The 24,807-nt window shown below is 36.7% G+C and overlaps 1 protein-coding gene across 1 annotated transcript in view; it reads left to right on the forward strand.

The window, feature by feature from the left end:
• The window catches only part of TMEM131 (transmembrane protein 131), a 92,998-nt gene that overhangs the window by 23,243 nt on the left and 44,948 nt on the right, over positions 1–24,807 (forward strand). The window contains exons 3-7 of the mRNA XM_051806781.1: positions 6,720–6,760; positions 13,280–13,348; positions 22,663–22,786; positions 23,677–23,793; positions 24,624–24,746. Of these exons, the coding sequence (XP_051662741.1) occupies positions 6,720–6,760; positions 13,280–13,348; positions 22,663–22,786; positions 23,677–23,793; positions 24,624–24,746 (474 nt within the window). The remainder of the gene's footprint in view (positions 1–6,719; positions 6,761–13,279; positions 13,349–22,662; positions 22,787–23,676; positions 23,794–24,623; positions 24,747–24,807) is intronic.

Consider the following 24,807-nt stretch of genomic DNA (forward strand, 5'->3'; position numbering starts at 1 on the left):
CATACTGTCTCACTTTTTGGGGACTTTATTTTGAAAAGTGAACAAACACTAAAGGGAAACTTATTTTTTTCAGAACAAAATTTTCATTTGTTTTTAGTTCATAAGGTGCTGTTTCTCATGTATTCCATTTATTGTTAGAGTTTTTACCTTGGGTATCTAATGTTCTTCTGCACAATGTAGTTGGGGTTACTATTTTCTAGAGCGAGCAATCTTTTATTCAGACTTCTGTGTATGTAATAGTATTTTTGAATTCCAAAAATGAGAAAGGAAAGTGGTAAGACTTTTCAGTCAAATTCTTCTAACATGAATCTGCTGCAATAATCTTAAGTGTACGAAATGATTTTTTACAGATGAAGTCTTAGAAAACATTTTACTGATATGCACTGCTTTGCAGAGTAACTGAAATAGGGGAAAAAAGAAAACCTGTGTTATTATATATACTTAATACATATTTGTTGTCATTGTTCATAAACTGCTGTTAACTGCTAGTCACAAAAACTGGTAATGAGAATAAAAATGGTCCTAAATGTCAAATAGACAGGACCTTAATATGACTTGCAGTGGCTTTGTAACACGGAAGCTGTGGAACTGAGTTACATGCGTGGGAATTGGCAGTGTTGATTGGAGGAATTTTAGTATTTTCTGCATGACTAATGTGTTTATTACTCTAACACATTCTCTGTGTTAGAGTAAAGAAGTATCTTAAGTGGCAACCATTCAGTTCTGGTGTATCAACAGTAGTGTTTTCAGGGAGTAAAGTCTACCTGTATTTTTTAATTAACTCAAATTTTTATATTGTATATGGACTTTTTAAGGGTTGTGATATGATCTCCATTGATATCTGTATAGCCAAACTGCTGAGATACAGACTGTGTGAGTGGGCAATAATGTGGCTGGGCCATTGATCTCGATGATGTGTTGTACAGTACAGAGTTCAGCTGGTGGTTGGTTACCCGCGATGGAGCTGAACTGAGGACAGTACAGCCTGGATGATGGAGAGTATTCTCAGTGAGTTTGGAGATGGTAACAAATTGGTTGTTGCACTGGAAGGCAAGACTGCTATTCAGAGGGACTTTGGCAGGCTGACAAGAACCTCATGACATTCAGCTAAGGCAAGTGCAGGGCCTGCACCTGGGAGAGAACAACCCTGTGTGACAGCACAGGCTGGCAGTAGTAGCAGTAGCAGGAAAGACAATAGTTTGAACTCGTCCACGTGCTGTTATAGCAAAGACAACTGCCCACTTACTGAACTGGAAGATAAGGGGTGTGATTTTTTTCCCCCACACACACCTGTGGGGCTGCAGCTGGAGTACTGTGGCCAGTCTGGGCTACCCAGTACAAGGCAGGCACAGACAGGCCTCTAGAAGAGGCACAGCAGAGGGATACCAGAATGTCAGGGGGATGGAAGGCTTCTCATGTTAGGATGTATTTCTTCAGCCTTTAGAAGAGAAGACCAAAAGGAAAACTGATTGCTGTGGGCAGTGTAGAATTGATTGAAGCCAGATTTTTTATTGTGCTCAGTGGAAGGTTGAGAGGCTTTGGACACAAGTTTCAGCGTGGGACACTCCAAACCCATGTAAGAAAAAACGTTTTAAGCTTGAGGCTGATCAAACACTGGACCAGGTTACTCAAAGAAGTTGTAGAATTTCTGTCTTTTGAGATACCCAAAACATGATGTCCCAAAGCTGTGAGTGACCTGCACTAGGCCTCCCCTAAGCAAGGGTTGACTCAATGGGCTCTGGAGCTTTCTTTTACGTGTGTATGATTTTATAAAAGAATAAAAGCTATCTTACTTCGTTTTCATTGTTTGTGAGCAGCTGAAATCCTTCAGAGGAATTGCCATCCCCAGGCTTTAGTTTAAAAATAATTAACTGGTACCCAGGAGTGACTGTTGCAAAGCTGATGTCAATAGCATATGTTGCATCAGCTGAAGTCAAGTGATGTTTTTGTTTCCTTGAGTGAGTTTGGGCCATGAAAGAGAATGGCAAAAGTGACTCAGTTCAGTCCACTTTCAGCTACCTTTCAGATTACTGCGTTAATTTTTTTCATTACCTTAAGCAAGATATTCATCATTAATTATGTTACTTTTAATTATACTGCTTACTAGCACAGAGCTCATGAGTGCAGCAATGAAGATTTAAGCTGCCATCTACATATTGGTTTTGTAGCTGCCTCTCAACATTTAGTTGCAAGCACTACATAGCTTTTCTACAAGAAGGAAGCAGCCTTACTATAAGATAGCAAGATGTAAAGTGTTCTGAATGAGTCTTTCAGACTGTAACAGTCTTTTAAATTAGTGTGGATACTCTTGTGTAGGAATACAGAAAGCTTTGGTTACTGAGAATTTTGTTAACATTAAAGACAAATATTTGGTGTCCAGAAACCCCAGGTCTTGATTAAGAAAACTTCCCTGCTTTTCCCCCACTGTCCTTGTGTAAGACTTTTGAGCTCTAATTTAGTTGTCTAAACATAAGTAACCAGTGCTATTTGAGATGTCCTGGGCTGTCCTGGAGATCTACGTGGCCCTGGCAGATATGGCACAGGGCATAGGAGAAACTGTCCTGGACGTCAGTCTGAGATCAGGCAAGTTGCCCTAGGACATTTATCTAAAGTGGCAGCAGATGCCTATGTTTAGATAACCAAGTGTAGTGACAGGTAATATGACCTCTTTCCAATAAGTGAAGAATAGCTATTATAACAAATTTGTGAGACGTTAAAATTAACTTGGTGGTTGTGATTGGTGTTTTGGTGGTATTTTTTGGGTTTTATGTTCTGGCTGAAACTAACAACTTCTTTAGAGACAAATTCAGGCTATAAGGTGTGTGTTTTGATTCTCCATGTGTGCAAGATATGTGCTGTCTTCCACAACTGTACTGAGTCTGTAAAATGTGCTTTGAGGTACAGATTCTCTGTGAAACCTTTCTTGAGGATATGAGCCTCTGGAGAGAAACTGTTCCAAGTCTTTAAACTGGTGCTGGCTGACTGCCTTCAAGTTTTCTAACTCACTGTACAAGTTTTCTCAAGATCTTTATTCGGAAATCCCTTTGATTTATAGTCTAATCTTTCTAGGGTTATATAAGAGATAAACTTAGAAAACTAAAGCATGAAACTGTTAGTAGCAGCAGCCTAAATGTTATATACTATCTTTAAATTAAAAAAAAAATCATCTATCTTCAAGGCTTTAACACAGCCTTTTGGGTGGAAGGATTAAGTTGGATCTTTAGGAAGAAATTTTTTACAGAGAGAGTAATCAGCCATTGGAATGGGCTGCCCAGGGAGGTGGTGGATTCACCGTCCCTGGAGGTTTTTAAGATGAGACTGGATGTGGCACTTAGTGCCTTGGTCTAGTAACCACGGCGGTGTTGGATCAAGGGTTGGACTTGATGATCTCAGAGGTCTTTTCCAACCCAGTTGATTCTATGATTCTATAATTATAAATGCCCAGTACTGGTAAGAGGGGTGATTTTTCCCTCTCCTGCTTATTTTTCCCACTCAGTTGTGAATTTCTACTGTTTCTTTTGTGCTGACCTTAGTTTTTGTTGTTAGGCATTTGGATTGGGAAATAAATCCAGTTGAAGGTTTTCCCCCTGTAACTTAGCTTATTATGTATCTTGAAACATTGATAGTGTGCATATGCAGCCCATGTCCTGATCTGTACATTGCAATATTTTGTTATTTGCAATGTTTCTCCAGTACAGATAAGATTTAATAAATGTTTCATATAAATTGTGTTTTGCCAGTGCTGCTCTTTTACAATGTATCCTTTGCAGATTAAAAGACTAAGCTGTATTAATTACAGAACATAATGTTATTTGTCTTTTCCTGATAAACAGACAGTATTAAACAAAACCTACACTTTAAATAGTGGATTGATCAGACACATTGTTTTACTTCCTGGCATTTTTGTTTCACACTTTTGTGCAGTCACACAGGAAAAATAGCGTGCTAGACTGTAGTACAGTAGGCCCACAATTATACTTGATCAAATTTTTTAAAAAAAGTATTTGGGACTTGTGACTGAACACAGTTGTATGTTTTTGTTTACTGCACAACTCAAAAGATTGACATGTAATAAAAATGAGTGATAATTATAGAAACTGCCACATGAGATTTATTTTTGGTTCAGTTCCATGATACTATGGCTGCTGAAGTTGGTATGCTATTTCTTTGCTTTTGATTGACTCTGATCCAAAGTCCAAACAAACTTAAAAACCCCCAACAAATTCCCCACATAAAATATCAAACAAACCAGAAAGCAGACAGCTTCTGCTCAAAATACAGAAAGAGTCATTAAAATTAATTAGTAATTTTTCTTGTTTAATAGACATCTGAAAGCAAAACCCAGGCATTTCCTTGTAAGTGAATCTTTGATAGATTTTTACTCTTAAATATATTTGAGGTTTATGAGTCTTACCAGAGTGATTTGTGATTTTAAACTTGATCTATGGATATTAGACTTAATATTTTCATAGCAAATTTGAATTTCAGAACTAGAGGGGAAAACCTTGAGTGTTCAGTCAGATAATTTAACTCCTAACAGTTAATGACAGCCATGGCTATTTAGTAGTTGCATTTTAGCTCCATCATCTGACTGTCAGGTAATTGCTGGTAATTTAATTATATGCTTTGATTATGTTTTCAAACAGGAAAAAAAAACAATTATTGAAAGGAAGCTTTTATTTAATTGTAGTGAATAATGCACTTTCAAGGGCATTGATAAAGGTTACGGGATATTTTATATATCTGTTAACTTCATAAGAGTAAGTGTGGCTGTTGTGGTCTAACCCCAACCAGCAGCTAAGCCCCACACAGATGCTTACTCACTTTCCCCAGTGGGATGGAAGAGAGAATCTGAAGAGTAAAAGTGACAAAACTCTTGGGTTGAGATAAAGACAGTTTAAAAGATAAAGGAAAATAAAGAATTCACAAAAACATTTTTTGTCTTTCTTCGTTTTAGTTGAATTTCTCTTACAACCTGTTGTAAACTGTTTTGGAATAGTAAGTATTTACTTATATCTTAGTGAAAATAGAAAATGAAGTGTGACATCAGAAGTTAAGAAGCTGAACTGAAAGCTTATCAGTATATGAGTAGTATACCTTAGCTATGAAAACATGGAAACTTTTGCAAGCCAGTGTATTTTTAATGAAGAATAAGGAATGGCCTGTTTGATTACAGTACTTGATTACAGTACAAATGCAATAGGTAAGTTTAAATGAAAGCTTGCTGACTTATAAAACAACTTATCTTGTCTCCTAGTGTTCTCTTCAGGGAGGAAAAACTGCACCATACTGCAAATGTGAACCCCTTCCTGCAATGTCCCTTTAGCAAGGCAGTCTTTCTTTAAAACCTCTATTTCAGCGTTTTAAACCAAAAAAATAAAATTGATGTTCTGCTTAGACTTTGAAAATTGCAAATAAATCCTCAAGTAACAAACAGATTAGCTTTATTTTACAATGGTAAATAATACACTTCCAGCTTTCTTCAGTTTGATGCAAATTGGAGGGTGAATAAACCAACTAATTTCATTTTAAATTTGAAACACTACTTAGATTTACAGTCCAGAATTGATCCTTGACATGAATCAAACACTAATGTTTGTAGACTGTGATTTCATAGTAGTAATAAAATTTCCAAAAAGTGTCTCCAAAAAGCAAAATAAAAATTCCTCTAATAAAATATATTTTAAATAAAGATAATTTAAAAAAATCTATTTAAAAATACTTTTATCTTAGGAAAAACAAAAAAAGAAAGTATAATTTGTAGGTGAAATAGAAATCAATGAAGTGTCCAACCAAGGGACTTGGCTTTTAGTTCTGAAATGAGATGGGACCAATTTGCATTCCCCTTGCAAACAAGCAACATCCTTATACTAGAGGTGAACTCAGAAGAGCCAAGGTGCACCATAGACTTTATCAGTCCTGTAAGCTTTCTTCCCACTCTCAGGACATAAATATTCAGCTTGACCATGAAATCTTTAAGAGGAGGACTAAAATCCTCAATTTGATCTCCAAATCCTGTGGGAAGACAGAAGTTTTCAAAGGCGGGTATGTTTTAACATTAGCTGTATCAGGAGGACGTTCCATATGCAGCCTTCTAAGCCAGTTGGTATTTTTTATACAAGAGTAAACTAACTGGAAATCCCTGGACAACCTAACCTCCTTGTTTTCAGGTAATTAACCGTAATGTCCAGTGGAGTGGAAGGAAAGGTATGAATAATAGAGGCTAGAAGATCATTAGGAGAGGAGATGAAGTTTCCTAGTCAAATGGAGATTATAGCCTTCTTTGTTTTCTAGGTGTTAAATTACATCAATGAGATAATTGCTTGACTGTTACTTGGTTTATATGCTTTTCTTTTTAATTTGCTTCTTACATCTGTGCTAGGTTTTTCTTTTGTTCTGTACAGTGTTATGATTTCCCGGACTTCTTTTCCTTCTCTCAGTTTTTAAGTTGTTAAGTTGCTAGTTGTTTTACAGTTTGTAGGAGTTCTTGCCACTGGAACTCACCACAGTTCTTGTCCTGGACCAAACAGTCTTTCAGTGAAGGCTTGATTTCTTTAATTGGAAAAAGCCAATTTGCATTTTCTGTTCCAGATCAGAACTTCTCCTTTTGTCTGTCAGGGTCTGACCAACTTGTGGCAGTTGAGTTGTTTTGGTTTTTTTTCCCCCACAGGAAGTATAGTGCTGTCAGCCTTAAATTTAATTTTTTTTTTCTTTTACAGACTGAGACAACTTTAGGCCTCAGTTCATATCAACAGAAAAGGTAAGCATATTTCTAAACGTTTAATACAGACTTTAGTTGCAAGATTTGTGATAATTTTCATAAGAATAATAAAGGTTTAGTGTAAAAAAGTCAAATAAAAATAGTGATTTTTTTTTTTAAATTATTTTTCTCATACATAGGAAACGAAACTAAAATGTAAAGCAGTTTTTAATATTGGACAACTAAATCATAGAATCATAGAACAGTTTGGGTTGGAAGGGACCTTAAAGACCATCTAGTTCCACATCCCCTGCCCTGGGCAGGGATACCTTCTACTAGACCAGGTGTCTCAAGCCTCATCCACCCTGACCTTGAACATTTCCAGGGATGGGGCATCCACAACTTCTCTGGGCAACCTGTTCCAGTGTCTCACCACCCTCACAGTAAAGAATTTCTTCTTAATATGTAATCTAAACCTTCCCTTCTTCAGTTTAAGGTCATTTGCCCTTGTTCTGTCACTAAATGCTCTTGTGAAAATTCCCTCCCTAGCTCTCTTGTAGCCCATTTTAGGTACTGGAAGGTGCTGTAAGGTCTTCCTGGAGCCTTCTCCAGACTGAACGGCCCCAACTCTCCCAACTTGTCTTCATAGGAGAGATGCTTTCTCTCTCTGATCATCTTTGTGGCCCTTCATGAAGAAGAAACTTAACATATGGAATAAAAACTTGAAGAATTCTTTAATACACTTTGTAATGTATACCACAGAGTAATTCTGTGTAATTAGACTTTTTAAAATCATTTTACTAAAGTTACTTGTATTGAGAAAGCAGTGGGTTTGTTTGCCCACTTCAAAAGTTCTTGGTGTCCTTTTGAAGAAAAACTCGATTATGTTACTTTTGATAGATTCTTGTCCATACCCCTCTGTCTCATCATAGAATCCTTAAGATTGGAAAAGACCTCCAAGATCATCAAGTCCAACCTTGACCCGAGTACCACTATGCCAACTAAACCACATCAGAGACTTCCACATCTACTCTTTTTTTGATGGTGACTTCACCTCTTCCCTGGAAAGCCTTTTCCAATGCTTAATCCCTCTTTCAGTAAAGATTTTTTTCATAATATTCAACTTGAATCTCCCCTGGTGCAACATGAAGCCATATCCCTCTTGTTCTTTCACTGGTTGCCTGGGGGAAGAGGCCTACCTCCACCTTGCTGCAATCTCCTTTCTGGTTGATATAGAGAGTGATAAACTCACCCCTGAGTCTCTCTTCTCCAGGCTGAACAACCCATGACCCTGTCCCATCCTCTTCCATCCCAAAGACATAATCTATTATCAAAGAACTTGGCATGTATAATATCTGAGAAGGAAAATAAGTGGCCTCTTTTTTTCCCTGTTCCCTAATTTTTCTCTAATCATCAGATATTCTTGTTTATTAATGAGTGCATTGAACAGTAATAATGAAACTTGTTTCTTGTACAATAGCATTAAACAAATTGTCATAGTGTACTTTCAGTAAATACAGCTATGTTTTGTCCATGAGGCTGTTTCCCGTTCCTTCTCAGGAAATCAAGTAAAAGAACTATTCTTTTTTTCATTTTGGATTGATTCTTATTTTGTTATGTGTATAGTTGCTTAAATGTGGGCTTAAGTTCCTTCTTTTTGCAAGTTTTGAAAAGTCTCTAACATCTCCAGCTGTGGACAGGAACATAAACAACTGTAGCTATGTGCTGCAGAATGTCAGTCAGATTGCAGGTATGAGAACATGAATTTATAGGAATGGCAATTGAACTTAAGATAACCGTGATTAGTGTATTTTGTCTTGGATAGAGCAATACCTTATGTAGATACTTTAAAAATGAAATAGTATCTTGTTTAAATCATCAAGTCTCAATGGCAGAGAGTGCATATATTGGCCTCTAGTGCAATATGTGCGTTATTTTTGTCTCCCAGAAAAGAACTGAATTTGGCGGTTCTTGAATTTGAGGCCATGGATTAGATTTGCCTCCAGGATATTTTATTTTAATTTCTCAACTAAGAAGATTGCTTTCTGTGTTGGAAATTTCAGTGTTCTAGAATGTGTTCTATTAAAACACTGGTTTAGATATTTGAAAAATCTCCAGGTCTGCCAGGAAAGTAGTCCGTTCCACTTCAGAGTACTGGTCTCTTTGGGGTTCAGTCACAATGTGATAAATGATCTGCATTGCAAGCTCTTCTGTGCCGTGTTACATAGTAAATACACAATTTGCTGTCTGTCTGTTAGTGGTTTTGCATGAACCTTTCCTTTATGCGTTTTTCTAGGTGACTTTTTTGATGTCATTGCTAAAACCAGTACTTCTCTAGATGACCTCTCTTTCTTTGTCCTTAACACAGATTATAGTGTCTTTTTCTTGATATAGCTTGCAGATGTTTCTTTCCTATTTAGACAGTTTATTCAGTTCTTTGATCTGCTTTTTTAGCACTAATTGGAAGGAGGGGAATGAACTAGCAATGCAAATTTTGTTCTTGCCCATGGTCAGGTTACAGTGCATCTATTCAAGCTTCTCCCTGCTCTTTCCCCGCCCTTTCCCCAGACAGTCCCCCCTCAGGAATTGTTAGCTTGAAGTTTAGTGCCTAATATCATGAGTATGTTTTCCTGATACAGGATTAATGTTGGCATAACTGAGCCAATCACTATCTGGGTAGTTATGGAAAAAAATTGTTGCTAGTCTTTATTTGTGTGCATTTGTAGCATTGGCTGCTGTTAGATACTGAAGTGATCAATTGTTTGATGGGAGTCCAGTGTCTCACTGAGCTGGTAATTAATACCCCATTTTAAAAATAATTTTAACTATAAAATTCAAAATCCATATTCTGACATATGCAGCTCAGCCTTATTTTTTAATATTAACACGTTGTGGCTGCATTCATGTTACTTACAGAACATTTTTAGCTAAAAGAGTCCTTGCGGTGGCTCTTTTGAAGATATTCTGGCACAAAAAGCACCCACTGTGAGGTATTTGCCTATTATTCATTTTAAAAGGTCAAATTGTTACTTTTAGAAAACACTTTTATTTGATTTCATGGTAATAGAAATAAAGTATCAGCTTTTTAAGAGATTGTGTTGCTAAATAAAATCATAAGATCTCTTTCTGTTTCATGGTTTAATGCTGGTGTCTATATTCCTTCACAATTTATGGCACAGGAGAGGAAATAAAACCCTTTAAACAACTGGTAAAGTAATGTGGGAAAATTATACGTAGAATATGCTGAGATTTGAATTTTCTACAGTAGCAATTAAAGATGTTACAGATAAGATTCCACAGAGCACAGTCCTCCTCCAGAAAATCTCAGAACAGCTAGAAAGGTAATGTGAGGATACAGAGCAACAGTTGCTGCCCAACTTTGCAGAAATCTTTAAATACTGTATTTGGTAGCATTTTCTTGGTCTCTGAATGCAAAGATGTGCATGGATTATCTAAAATTATCAGTGTCTAGTACTCTGTGATAAACAGCAAAGCATTACAGAAGTGCTGCAGAATGTCCTTAGGACGGATTAATATTGTGATTCAGCAGAGATGGACATCCATATCACGCACAGTCTTTTCAGGCATTGTTTGTTACCGTTTTTATAACTGCATCTGTAACTAACCTTATTGAGACATGAAGCTGCACTTCAGTGAATTGCATCTGATAGTAGATGGCTTCTGGGTAATAGCAATACTGTAGTTGGTAGTTGAGGTGAATGCCCACTCACTTGGATGATAGCGTGGATGGAACAGTGAGGATAACAATCATGTTGGGAACTGTGTGTAGTGCACTCTCCGGTTTCATTCTTAAAATCAAAATTCTTGCAGAAGGAAATAGGTGTTGAGGCCATTTAAGTTATAGGTTCAGATGATTCCTGGCTAGTTCTTAGTCTACTGCAGCTTGTTCGCAGATACCAGTAGTCCTCTCTTCCACATGCATCTTTTCCTTTTCATGTTGTTGTCCTTGTCACAGCAGGTATCAACTGGTAAGTGTTGACACAGTGTAGAAGAGGACAGTCTGTTCTTTCCATTTCTGCTTCGTTTCCTACGCAGGGTTCTGTGAACATTGCACTCAAGTTTTTTTTCTATGAACCTTGATAACATTAAAAAAACCCCCAGATGTTCTTTACAATTTTGAGCTCAGTACTTCCTGTCAGGGTAGCTGCATGATTCTAGTCATGATATCATCTCTGAATCCCAGCAAAGCAGAAAACTAGGGTAGATATATCATTCTCCTGCTGGTAAGGGAGAGTTCATTGCACATGTAGACTGCTGTAGTAGATGGAAAGTAGCTGTGAGAAACCTAACAAAATATGAAATGCAGGCACACTATCTTCAATGCAGCTGATGCTTTTGAGAACGCATGCAGGATCACTCTTGAGAAGAAAAGGCAATGCAGAAAGAATGGTGCCTTGCAGAATATACCTCCTGAAGAGTCTTTCTGCTGTGCCTTTTGCAACCAGACGTGTCTATCTCGTATTGGCCTTTTTAGCCACCAGCGTGCTTGCAACAAACATGGGTAGTGCCTTTCCCAAATCTTCGTTCGCAAAGCCCAGCCATGATGTTGTCCTTGACTTCAAAAGTTAGAGAACTTCCAGGGGTAGGAAAGGAAAATGTTTAAATTGTGATATAAGACCGGGAGCCATAGTTCTACATGCATACAGTAGTAATTAACTGAACGTCATTATGCTGTAAAGTTGCCCTACCCATGGGTGTATCCTGCCTTTGGTGAGCAAGTGCCTAGCAGAGCAGACATTATCATCATTTTCTAGTCTGCTGCAAGTTGACTCATGTTGGGCCTTTCAGTATGCAAAGTTTGGGAATTCCAATATTGCTTGTTCCCATTTGAATCTTATTATAATTGTTACTTCTATTACAATAGTTGGCATTCATGATGATGTCGCTGCCTTAACCGAACTTTAACCATTTAAACATTCTATGCTGTCTGACTGGCTGTCCAGGATAATATAGCTCTGTGGTCTGAGAAAATGTTGCCTAGGCTTTTCATGTATGTGCAGAATTGTGTATGGTCTGATTGTTCAAGTTAGGTCATGTTACTCTTGACAGTATTTTCAATGCATTTGAAATAAAGATATTAATTATCGCTTTTGTAAATATTGTAAATTTTTCTAATAACTTGTCCATAAAAGGAGTTTGTGTCCTTTTACCAATAATAACCAATAAAAAAGAGGTGCTGTCCAACCATTAAGAGTTTTCAATTTGGAAGAAATTGACAGAATTATTTTAAAAGTCACTGTTGAGGAATGATTTCTGTTTAGTGTTATCTTGACAATGGAGATATGTGAGCTTTTTATGTCCATTTTCATTTAAAAGTGCACTGTAAATGGTTTTTAAAATGGGGCCATAAACTTTGAAGTCATACTGTCCATTTGTTTTGTTCTTTCAAAACATCACTGCCTATATAATTTTCCAATTGTATTCTTTTATGTCCAATGTCTTCGTAAACTTCATTTTGTTGAGTGTTTGTTCTGTGAGGTTAGATTTTAGCCTGAGAAGGCTAAACTATATTGTTTGGCAACTATAATGAGTCACAGCAGCACTTAATAGCAAGAATTGTAATTTTTTTGTAGATCTGAACAGTTGTTCCTATTTATATCTTAAACCTTCACTTCTGTTATATTGTGATCTATATACGCGTGGCATGTGGGTGCACACACACACCTAGGGAACTGTATACTAAAGCTGACTGACTATACCTGTTCTTGACCTGAGAGTGTTTTACTTCTTTTGTGTGGATAAAGGTATTTTTAATGACTAATCTCTAAGTAGGATTAAAGATGATTCGACATGCAAATTTACAGACCTGTAAATTGATCAGCACGCATAGATTCAGTTGTGGGTTATTGATTGTGCTCTGTATAACTGTACTGGTAAAATAAGTGGCAGTGGTTGCTTCCAGGTACTTTGTCATCTTCCCTTCTGGATTGTTTGAGTGCTATCTAAGTTTTGGTCTTCATCTATTAGAAGTCACCTGAAGAGTTCCCAGTGGGGCGTTAGTATAGGTAAAGCTAAAGAATGTTTCCAGAGCAATCTCATCATCTTCAGGATATTGCAAATTTTGAACAGTATATATATGGGCTGTTTTCTGTGTGTGGCCTCAGTACCATCGGATGGGTCTGAGATTGTTTATGTTGTAATATAGATGTAGCTAGAGAAACTCATTAGGTGTACGTAAATTACTGCTAGACATTGGACAATATCCAAAACATCCTTTATAGCAATGTTTGAACATTTCTGTGAAAGGTGATGTAAACCTATTTAGCTGTTTCACTTAGCCATCCTTATATAGAGGAAAAGTTTACACTCAATTAGATTCGTTTTAAAGATATGTACTCTTACGTAATCTTCTTTGGAGACACCACATAATCATATAAGTGCCTGGTAAAATTACGATATTCTGACTGGATGAGTTTGTTTTGTTTGTTTCTTCTTTTGAATTAGTTACTCTATTAGTATTAATGAATGTTTTGCTAAGGAAGGGCTATTTGAAATGTGAAGGGAGCAAAAATGTATCAGTTAGTAGTATCTTTTACAGCATTTCAATTTTTCTTGCAGTGTATCCCTGTATCGGGGAAATTGCCGACCCCTCCGGTTTGAGCCACCAATGCTGGATTTCCATGAACAGTAAGTTGAAAAGGTCATCTGATCTGTTTAGTTAGACAAATAAAAAATTTTAAAATAAAATTTAAAAATCAAACCAAAAACAAACCCAGCTGGGATGGGTGGGTGGGACCCCTAAACAAACAAACAAACAAAAAAACCCAGACAAGCAACAAGAGCATTTAAAGCAGATGGAGCTGGTGGAGAAGGTTGTATACATAATTTGCATTAATAGATTGTAAATGTAATTGACCGACATGTTCCAGAAAGCTGGTGTACTCAGTTATAAACATTGTATAGTGACTTGTCAGTGGCCATGGTTTTGGTGGTGTAGGTACTTGTACTTATTTTTTAGATACTTGTACAGCTGCACTGTGGAGCAGACAGTTTTAAGTCTAGAACTTATACTGAGGTGTGATTACCTTTCTGTGTATAACCCACATCAGGGAGTATCTACTCTAGCACATCCATTTTACTATTGCTTTGGTGGCAAACAACGTGGCAGTGGATCTGCACTTATTAGAACAGAAATGTCAAGTTGGGAAAATACAACCTCAAGGAGAACAAACAGCCTCCAGGAACCTAGCTCTGTACTCTCTACCTCGCAGTTGGTTGCTGTTTTTGTTCTGACTTCTCTAAAACATAGAGGGAGGAGGAAGAAAATTTAACAATTTCATCAGTGTACCTGTTTGTAATCAGTTTGTCTGAGAAGTATTTCAGTCTTAACTTTTCCTGACAGTAATTGGTTACTGTGTATGGGTAGCTACCACCCCTCTTAGCAGTCAAAATTGGTTCTAGAGTTGGTGTTCATGGATGCAGCCTCTGTGCATGATTGATACTTTGATCAATGTAAACTGCAGTGAGGGCATTTCAAATATTTCATTAACGGTTCAACCTGGAAGAATGAAAACAGCCCAGATATGCCTGAACACAGCATTGCTTCCCCCATACTCAGCCAGTGCAACTGCTGGATGAAAGGCTGCTTTATTTACAGATAAACCACAGATTATTAATAAAAATATAGTACCCTTTTTCTGTCGGAAAGACTGTTGTATGGTGTGACTACAGAGATGTGCAAGGAAGCTCCTGTGTGTTGACGTGGTGTATACTCCTGTCTTTCTGAAAGAAGCGAAGCTGTAACTTTGTTTGCACAGAGTAGCTTTTCAGAAATAACCTCTATACAAAAAACCCCAATCCAATATAATGTCACTAAATAACAAAGCTATTATGAAAGTGCCTCATTTTGCAGAATTTATTTGTGCTCAGTCTAACAAAATTGTAATCCTACTTCGGATTAAAGACAGAATAAGTCACTCTGTCCCCTCATCCTTTTTCTTTCAGAATTTCTTCTAGCTTTTGATGTTGTGTATTTTTGTTGGTTTTTTTCTAATGTCGGTAACTGGTCCTAGGTAAGAGGATATTGAGTTTCTAAATTGAATAGCAAATGACCTTGTGGTAAGCCCTGTTCTGCTATAACAAAATGAGATTATGGTTAACAAATCATTCTGGTGACTGCAGTACAAATTCAAACTTGTAGAGCAGTGTGCTTTTTGTTAGAGTTACCTACCTCTAATTTACCTACCTCTAACTTACCTACTGATTTGGTTTTAAATTATTTTCTCTTCAAAATGGTAGAACTTTCTAGTTCATAGTAAATCCAGAATTTGATATTTGAAATGTATTTTATGCACTTTTTTCTACTATGAATAAAGTGTGATGTGCTCTGAAATACCTTGCTTTTAAGGGTTATCTAGAGTTTGCATGCTTATCCGGAAAAAGCTATATGTGCTTCTTTGTGGATTTCCAAAGACCATTTTTTCCCCCTTGCTAAAAGTAGATCCAAGACAGTATCATAAATACTTTAAGTTGTTGTTCATTATATTTTGGCTTTTTATGTAAGCTGTTCGTGGTCAGAGCTAAAAGCACTGAACAAATAATGTCCATCTAGTACAGTGTTAAAGTAGCAACAGATCTCTTACTTGGGAATGGCTCTGTACAGTAAATGCAGAACTGCACTGTAAATAAATAGGAAACCTCTATGTTAGATCTTGATTCATTATGTGTTCTATTTTTTTAACAACATATGATAATTAATTTATCTGTTGTCATTTAGATCATAGTCTCAGGTAGAAACCCTCTTCTGATTTATTAAAACTTCACTAAGATGTCAAAGGCAGTTTTAGAAAAGGTTTAGATATGGAGGCCCAAAGTTCAATTTAAAATCTGTGAGCCAGCTCTAAGAAATCCTGAGTAATTCAGCCTTATGGTGAGAAAAAACTGCAGGTGCCAAGTACCTTGGAAGTCAAATAATGCGTATTTAAGCTTTTGAGGTTTTCTGCCTTCTAAAACAGACAGGGGTTTCACATTCAAATTCTGACTTTTCTGTCTTTGTTATTCATGGATTTTAGGAAAGGCATAAAATGCATATTTAGTTTCTGAATAAGTACTATACCTAAAGGGTGTTTTGTTAGTAGGTAGCATGTAGCACTTCATGGAGCAAACTTGTTCAAAGTTCGTGTTTGAGCTGAGCTATCAACACGTATCATGCCCAAGCTAAAGACAGTTTTAATATTTAATTTCAGTTGGAAGCTAAGTCATTCTTCCTGTGACATTTTTGGTCTGCTGAGAGTGTGTGGGTTTAATCAGATGTTTCAAAAACGTGCCAATTTGAGCAGGAATAATATTTAATAAAAGTTACTTTATCTAGGGATCTCAGAAAATCAAAATCTGTATTAACTTGATAAATAGGTGCTGTAGACACACTTCCTGTGTTCCCCTGGAGATGAGATTACAATGGTCTTATACTTCTGATTTATTAACAGTTGGGGGTTTTTAATGCTATTTTAATATGAAACAAACACTACCATATTCTACTACTTTGAAGGCAGTCCAGGTAATCTCACATTTATCAAAGGAAATGTATGCTGTAAGTTAGGATATGCAAATCTTTAGCTCACTTGAAGAAATCCCAAATGTTCTCTGTATATATTAAGCCTCTGGGAATGGGATAGAACTGTGGCAGGTTATCCCGTATCACTGTGCCAAGGGACTGCTTGGACTACGTGTGGAATACTCATTTGGTTATTTAATGTGTAAATGTCTTCCTTGTGTTTCTAAAGCAACACCAGTCTTTTTCTGGAACAAATTCTGCAACATCTTGGATATTCGAGATTCAGGGCTTTAAAGAAAATGAGCAAAAACCCCTCCACCTAAAACCAGCTCCACAACTAGTTGACTTCATTCTTACCTGCATTCTGTTGCTTATATTCTCCATTTTTAAACTGTTACCTCTCCTCTGTTGTCAAATGGAAATGGAGTAACTGAGGTGTTCTAATGTACAAACAGCAACCATAATTTCATCTTCCATAGCTTTGGGACTTGGTTGCTCAGAGGCTATTTTGGAAGAACAATTATTACCTATATGGCTTTCTGTGTTTAAGATTGGTCTTCATATGAGAGGTCCTGCAGGTGGCCCATGTGAATGAAGGTTGTTGCAGAGCAGTTTATATTCAGTTCTTGCACCTGCTTTGTAGGTGAATGCGGATATTCACAGATCTTGATACATTGCCTTAATCTTTATTAATTCAAATCTGACTGTATCAAAAGTAAACTTTAAGTTCTTCACAACTAAGCTTTTTGGTAGAAGTAGCTTTTGATAATGGAGCACTTAGGTACTTTGGGTACTTTTAGAACACTGACACAATATAAGGAAGAACTGCTTACCATCAAAATTTTAAAATGTGGCATTATTTTAAAGATGAAGTTGACATCTTACCCCTGTTTCATATAAATGATTGCTACTGTATGAAACCATACTTTTGGCAACAGTAATATTTTAATCTTTGATGAACATATGCTTTTATGGTGAATGGAGGTTCTTGCTTCACTCAATTTGAGCAACGTCTCATTCTCAGACAAAATTTTCTCATTGGTAGGACAGTATTCTGAAGTTCTGTCTTTCAGTTTTCTTTTGATAAACAATCTCATTGCATTTCCTTTGAAGTGTTTTCATTAGGGGATTTTTGTAATGGTTTTGTGTTTCTTGTTTGTGAGCTGTAGTATTTAGCAGGATATTCTATGAAAGATTTTACTGACCTTGAAAGCAATTGTTTGGCAATGTTCAAATATTTGAGAGCTTCTTCCAGGTCTGGAGACCTTATGTTACTTTAGGTAACATAAGGGACATATTTTACTCCTGTAGCTTTAAGGACAGGATAGTGTCAGAATAGGTAAAGATCTGGAGAATACAGCTGTGCTGAATCTGTCTTAATATGTCTCCCTTTGAATCTAGACTGCACTGCTTTCAGTTATACTTCTAATTGCATCAACCAAAACCAAGAAAACCAAGGCAAAGGGGCATTTAAAAAGTAAAGGCATATAATGAATGTGTTATATTGCAGTGAAAACTAGTTTTCACCCTTGCAAGGCTTTCCTGCTGTAAAAACGTATGGGAGGAGAAGCATGGTAAGAGAATGGAGAATGATATTGTTAACAGTTTAACTATTTCAAGTTTCCCTGAGCTATAGAAGAAGTGTTTGTATATACTAGGTATGGTAGATATAAATGTTCTTAAAATCATGGAAGTTACTTTAACATAAGGTTAGTATAAGTTTAGCAAATCGGTCTGTTTTCTTCAAGAACTCTAATCTCTTAGCAGTAAATAGTGGATACTTATAGCAGCTAGAGAGTTTACTCAAATCACTGGTTTTCTTACAGTTTAAACAAGTATATTTACACCTGGTGAAAGGACCTATAAGTTATGTATAATGTAGAGCCAAATGTTTACACAGTACATTTGATACGCTTGTAATGTGTGAGAGCTTGAGATTGTTGGAATTTTAAAGAAATGTTGCAAAATGAGACTTTCATTTCCCTTGGATTTTTTTAAACGTGAGAAAGTGTTGACAGTGTATTGACATTTTGTCCAGATCTACTGCAGGTTTTGGTTGCATATCATGCTAGAGTGCAAAATGCTGCCAAAACAAATAAGAGTTAGATTACACCTAGATTACACCTTTAGGTTAATTCTGACCACACTTGGTGACACGGTTGGATAAAATCTTCTTGCTGGCGTTTTATATATGGGGGTTTGCTAACTGTTTGGAAAAGGTATGATTTTGTTGTATGGAATCTAAGTTGGATTCCTGACATAAAATGGGGCATTTGCTCCATTTAGTACGTTACGTGGACACCAACTTTGAAACAAGTGATTTGTAGGCTAGTACGTGTGTAAACCCAAACCCCTTCTGTTTTCTTTGCTTTTCTGAGTTGGAGATGCATTTGCTTTCTCCAACATATGTGCTCCAGTTACTGACTTCAGTTAAAGAAGCCACTTGCCTGTGTCACTCAACCAGCGATGCATACGGTTTCATGTGAAACAGGAAGAATGCTCTAGTCACTAATTCTCTGGTTTTGTACATCGTGCAGTCTTCCTTTGTGTAAGGAACCACTATTTTCTTCAGAATGGCACAAAAGGCACTCCCTTTCAGTCTCTAGATGTAACCTTGTACAACCAGCTCATTTTGTTTCTTTTAATTAAAAGTAGGTGGATACATTACAAGTCAACACCCAAGTTCTTACTGTTGAAGCTTGCTCACTCTGATCTTCTGACTGGAGAACTGTCTTCATTGGTTATGGAAGTTCCCAAGCCACATATATTTAGAGGCTAGGAGAGTGTTCTGGGCACCTGACTTTATATGCTTTTCACATGACACTTTTGCCTTCTAGGCGTCTACGCTATTCACCCCTGTCTGATAGGACACTGTATGACAGGATACTGATTTAACCTATGATTTAACCCACTTCTGATATGTTGGGCAACAACCAGTCTTACATATGTTTCCACAATGGCCGAAGATGCTAAATGAAAAAAATTCTTGGGGGAAAACATATGTAAAACTCTCAAATTCATTAGGAATTTACCGGAATTGAATCTTGAGTATGTTTACGTATATTCCCAGCATTTCAAAATATAACTGTGAAGCTTTTGATTGACTTCAGTTTTCTCTCCAGTCTCATTACAAAGAATAGGAGATGAAACAGGAAGAATGTATCTGCTGAATTTATATCCTTTTACTTTTCAGTAATAGATTTGTATCATAAATCAAGTGAGCATTTTACAGAGGTGCTTAAACCATGTACAGTAAGAAAAAATTAATTGCTCTTTTAAAAAGGCATTTTCTCAATCTGAGTAGCTAGATATTTTTGCAAGTCAGCTTTGAGCCAATAACTCAAGGACTCATCTCCCCGAAATTGCAACAGCTGATTTCCATTGTTAAAAGAAACTACCTCTTGATCCCTGGAGTAGCAGTTAATTCCATTACAAGGGCATGCTTACTGTAACTGCAGATACCAACTCAGACTTCAAAAAGAGTTGAGTTCCAGCAGTAAAGAACCAGAACAGAGGCATCTTGACTCATTTGAACAGGCACCTCCCCTTTGTTAATTACCATCATCTCATCTAGGTTGTGGTATCAGGTTTTTTATCAGTGTAGGTGGACCTAGCATTATGCAGGGACAGAGGATCAGGAGCAAAATCTTACATGCCTTGACAGTTCATATTTACCTGAAGATGTGTGTCTGTACCAGCTTCTCACAATGAAAAGTACTTGCTGTGACTGCTCCAGGAAATTCTGCTGTGAAATTTGGCATCAGGTAACACTATACTTGTGCAGATCATTGTGGTCTGATAATCTACAGCTTGGAGAGCATCCCTGATGAGATTATTGCTTTGAATGTATGTTCATTAAGGGTGTCTGGTGTCCACTGCTCTACCTGGATTTTACCATGTCTGGTAGCAGAAAAACAGGTGAGGTTTATGAAGTCCTATTTCTGTAGATTTGGCTAACATCAAACTTAAAGAAATAAGGGAAGCTGTATCTCAGCGAAATGTAGTACTGGACTCATTGTTTCAAAATCAGAATGATCAGCAAAACAGTAAAATAAAACACAGTCCTAACAACAGAATTCCTTTTAAGTTCCTTCTGCCTTTATCACTTATAATTAATACCATGGTAGTTTAGTCTGGAATATGAAGTTAGTGAACTGTGGTGTTAGTCATGGCTGTTTGTTTTCATAAATTTAGCCTCTCAAATAGACTGTCTTATAGTCCCTTCTCTTCAGAACTAGAAAAGCATGAAGGCCTTAAAAGATTGTTAATATTTGGAATATTTCCTAGATAAGGAGTTTTACTTCCTTTCTGACAGGAACATACTGGTGCTTCAGTATTGCCAGTTCATTCAACATCATTTTCTTGGCTTTGTGGTGTTTGACACATGATGCATCATAAAAAGTGTCACTGAAGTCAACCCTGATTTTAGGTTTTCAGTATATAGCTGGTTTTCTGTAGAGACCACAGGTGATATAGTAATCATGTCATTTGCTCACAGTGCTTAAAATCTACCTCATCTCTCACTTACTGCTGTTGTGGTTTTAAGGAACTGTTCTGCTTGATTCTTGTTTTCAGCTCTTAGCTCCTCTTATGAAGCTTGGAGCGCTTTGTAATAGAGGAGAAGGATGATTTCCCCTTCTTGAGGAGCTGCTGAACATGCTGTGGGAAAGGGAAGTATCCAGAAACTGCACTGTGGCAAGCAGAAGAGTTGCACCAAGATGTTGGGAGCGCGTCTTCCACTAAGGAGAATCAGAAATTGCAATGAGAGCTAGGGAACAGACAGTTGATCCTCAGGAAAGACTCAAAGAGCTTTCTTCAGTGTTAGGAGAGGTTGACTATTTTATTTCGTCCCTTTTATGTTTACTTTGATGTTAGTAAAATCAGAGAGTACTTTAAGGCTTGACCGCTTTGTCTAAACAAGGAATTTGCTGCAAAAGTCCTGACTGTTATACAAGCTTGCTTATGCCTTTCATAGCTACCTAGCAGATAAAATCCTCAAGGCCGTCTGTACTGATGTCAGTGAAGGAGTGTTTGAAGCAGTGGATTCAGAATTCAGGGAGTGCTGGGTAGCTCCCTATCAGCAGACACTTTTTTCTGGTGTGGTTTCGCGTGTGTTTGGTGTTGTAGTGGTGAGTAGCAAAGAAATTTACAGTAGTAGAGTGCAGATATATTCTTCTGTTAATGAAGATGCTGTTTATTGATGGTTAGTAATTGTGTCTTTGAATTACTAGCATAGTCTTTAGCATCTGTCTCTTTACCCCATGTTTCATAAGTAGGAGGTTCTGTCATCACAAACACTTTGTAAATTGTAGTGCAGTTTGATTATTGTTACTAAATTCTCCATTCAATGGAGCCTTTAATTTACAGCAAACTTCGTGCATTGGGACATACTTCACACCCCCCTCCAGGTTGAAAAACTGTGAATGCAATAGCACTTACTAATTTGGCCTGTTAAAGTGAATTGAGGAGGGTAGAACAGCTGCCTGTTGCTGGTCATCATCACTTCAGGTACTACAGGTAGTAATTCTTACCAATTGTTTTGCTGTCCTTGCAACGTTTGGAGCAAGTGACATGGGAGAGAGTGCTACATGGAGTACATGTAGCCTGAAAGTTGAGTTAACTATTTTAAATTCCAGATTGAGCAATTTGTAATCTGCATCTTGATTAGTGCTTTGGTGCTGATGCTTAACATGTGTGTTAAAAGGCATGAAAAGAATTCTGAAAAGACAATAAAGTCTGAAAAATAGTTGGTGAAACTGGAGCTGTTGTAAGCAAAACCAAACCCAAATCTTGTGTCAAATAAATTGTTAGAATGTTTTGTTAGTGAAATTGTGCTGTTGTTTAACTGTGTGACTACCATATTTTAGAATTCTTAAATTCTAACATTTATTTCAAGCATTTGTTTTTTTCCTTAAGGTATGAGTTCAAATACTATACATATAAAAAAGTTGTTGCTGCACATGTCTACCTACTTAATTCTGTAGAGCATGTTATAAAATATGATGCCAGAGAAATTCTGGGTTCTGGGTAAAACTGCTTAAAATCTATAATGGAAAAAAACCTGGCATTTCAAATTTTGTCTAGGGTATATTCTGTTTATTTTAAGTTACTGTGTAAACCCTGTCTTAAGATAGTTATTTAGGGATTCTAGCATGGAATAGAAAACTTGACCTATTCTGAAGTAAAAACCTGACAATAGAATTTCATGAGGATGATGCAACATTAGGTAAACCTTCAGGAAAAGTAAGCAATAAAATAATGGAAAAGATGTTAACTAAGTAATTAGTCTAAGTATAATTTACACGTTACTTAAAAAAAAAGCATTAAACACAAAGTTCTATTGTCAGTATGCATCACTTTTATACTCCTTTCTGGTTAATGGAAAAAAGCCCAATGCTCTATTGTCTAGATTTCTGATGCTTCGAAAATATTTTCTGTGTTTTGACAGGCCAGTTGGAATGCCAAAAATGGAAAAAGTTTACCTACATAACCCTAGCTCAGAAGAAACAATTACATTAGTATCAATATCTGCTACAACATCACATTTTCATGCATCATTTTTCCAAAATAGGGTAAGTTATTTTGCTTTCTCAAAATGAACTTTTCTTTCCCCTCTGCAGTATAAATGAGAGCTTCTTTAAAGAGCAACTTGCTGCAATAATGGCATACCTAAAAGTATTAAGGTATTGCAGTTCTTGGTCTCAGAGCAAATTTGAACTGAGCACAGAAACACTGGGACTTCTGACTGTGTTGGAAATGTATATTGTAATTGAAGGTTTAACGGCAGATCTCTTTGCTGCTGAAGTGACTCCATTGCCTTAGAGCACTTACAGGAACAAACTGTTCCTATACTTTTTCTGAAAATTCTAAGTCATGTGAAGTAGTGTTAGTGTGAAGCAGTCACTCCAATGCGCTAACAGCTGTAAGTAATCATGTTACAGGAACTTACATGTTCAAGAGCGTGGTGTCAGCAGGGTTAACTCTTAACCACCTTGTTGTCAGATATAGTCCTCTAGTTTCAGTTTTGTCTGCAGGGCCTGTGGCTTAGCAGGGGCCATATAAACATTAAAAACTTCAGAAAACCTGTCCATAAACAACCTTTCTCATTTATGGAAGTCTTGAAGTAATTGCTTTTCTCCAGTGATCTGTGAACTGTCAGACTAAAATATTTCTGTGATAAACTGAACTCAGAATTTAACATAAGAATTCAATTAAATACGATCCTGCACTAGATAATAGTTGTAAACTATTGGTATTTTTATTATTTTTTTACACAGTTTATTTGTCTGAAACTTCTACTCCTTTTTTCTAAATTTGCAGTAGACTTTCTAACTTCGGTATTTCTATAAAGAACATAAGAGATCTTCTGTAGCACAAAAACCATTGTTCATCTGTGTAGTGTAATGTCTTCAGTAAACAGTTTTGCTTATCCCTCTGCTTGCTTGCTTTTATTTTTTTCCAGAAAATTCTTCCAGGAGGGAATACATCCTTTGATGTAGTTTTCCTCGCAAGAGTAGTGGGAAATGTAGAGAACACTTTATTTATTAACACTTCTAATCATGGGGTATTTACTTATCAGGTAAGAGAATTACACTGTTTCAGAAAAAGTTGTGTGAATCAAAGCAGTATCTATTATGGGACACTTAACCATCCAAGGATATTTGCACAATAATGATGAGTTGTTGGTTTGGTTTTTTTTCCATCAACCCAGTTGAAGGAATTTCCATCCCTGCTGCCTGTTGTAAAACAAAAATACACCACTGTAAATATTGTAGGGCAGTACTGTAAACCAGATTGATGAAATTATGTAGGATTTAAAACCCTCTCAACACCTTTTTTATGTTATTTTTGTGGCTTATTGTACTGATCTGGCTCATTCTGTAGCTCTGTGTTCATCTACTCCTGTGACAAGACACTGCTATTCATTAGGCTGGCAAAAAGTCACTTGCATTACTCACTTGAGATTCAGAAAGATAACCAGACAGATGAGAGAGAATGAAAAATGAAAAAAAAATAAAAATACTCTTGTTGAAAGATTATGACTCTTACCATGACAACATTTTGCAAACAACAACAGAAACGCTTCCCATATGGATAGTTTCATAACAGTATGATTAAAGGAACATTTCACATCTCTTTAACCTATGGCTGGTATTTAGTGTTTCAGAATGTCAGAAGAAAGGTGGTATTTTGACTTCCTGTTTTCTCAGTATGTCAGTGTAAGTAAGTAGTAGCTATGAGAAATGGCCTTCAGGTGCAAACGATAATGGTTTAAAATATTTTATTAGAATTATACTGTAAAATTAATCAAAAGAGTACATGGTGGATTACTAAAACTGGTGAGCATATTTTAGGCTCTGCAACAGTTACATACAGCTGCTTAAGCTTGTGTTTCTTTTTCTGAACCAGGTGTTTGGCATTGGAGTTCCGAACCCCTATCGATTGCGCCCATTTATTGGGGCACGAGTTCCTGTAAATAGCAGTTTTTCTCCTATAATAAATATACATAACCCCCACAGTGAACCTTTGCAGGTGAGCCTAAGAGGAAAATCATTAAATACTCATTTATGATATTAAACTGAAATTTTTATTT

Source organism: Manacus candei, unplaced genomic scaffold (assembly GCF_025592945.1).
Source record: "Manacus candei isolate 608988 ecotype Guabito, Panama unplaced genomic scaffold, ASM2559294v1 h1tg000069l, whole genome shotgun sequence".
Lineage (NCBI taxonomy): Eukaryota > Metazoa > Chordata > Aves > Passeriformes > Pipridae > Manacus > Manacus candei.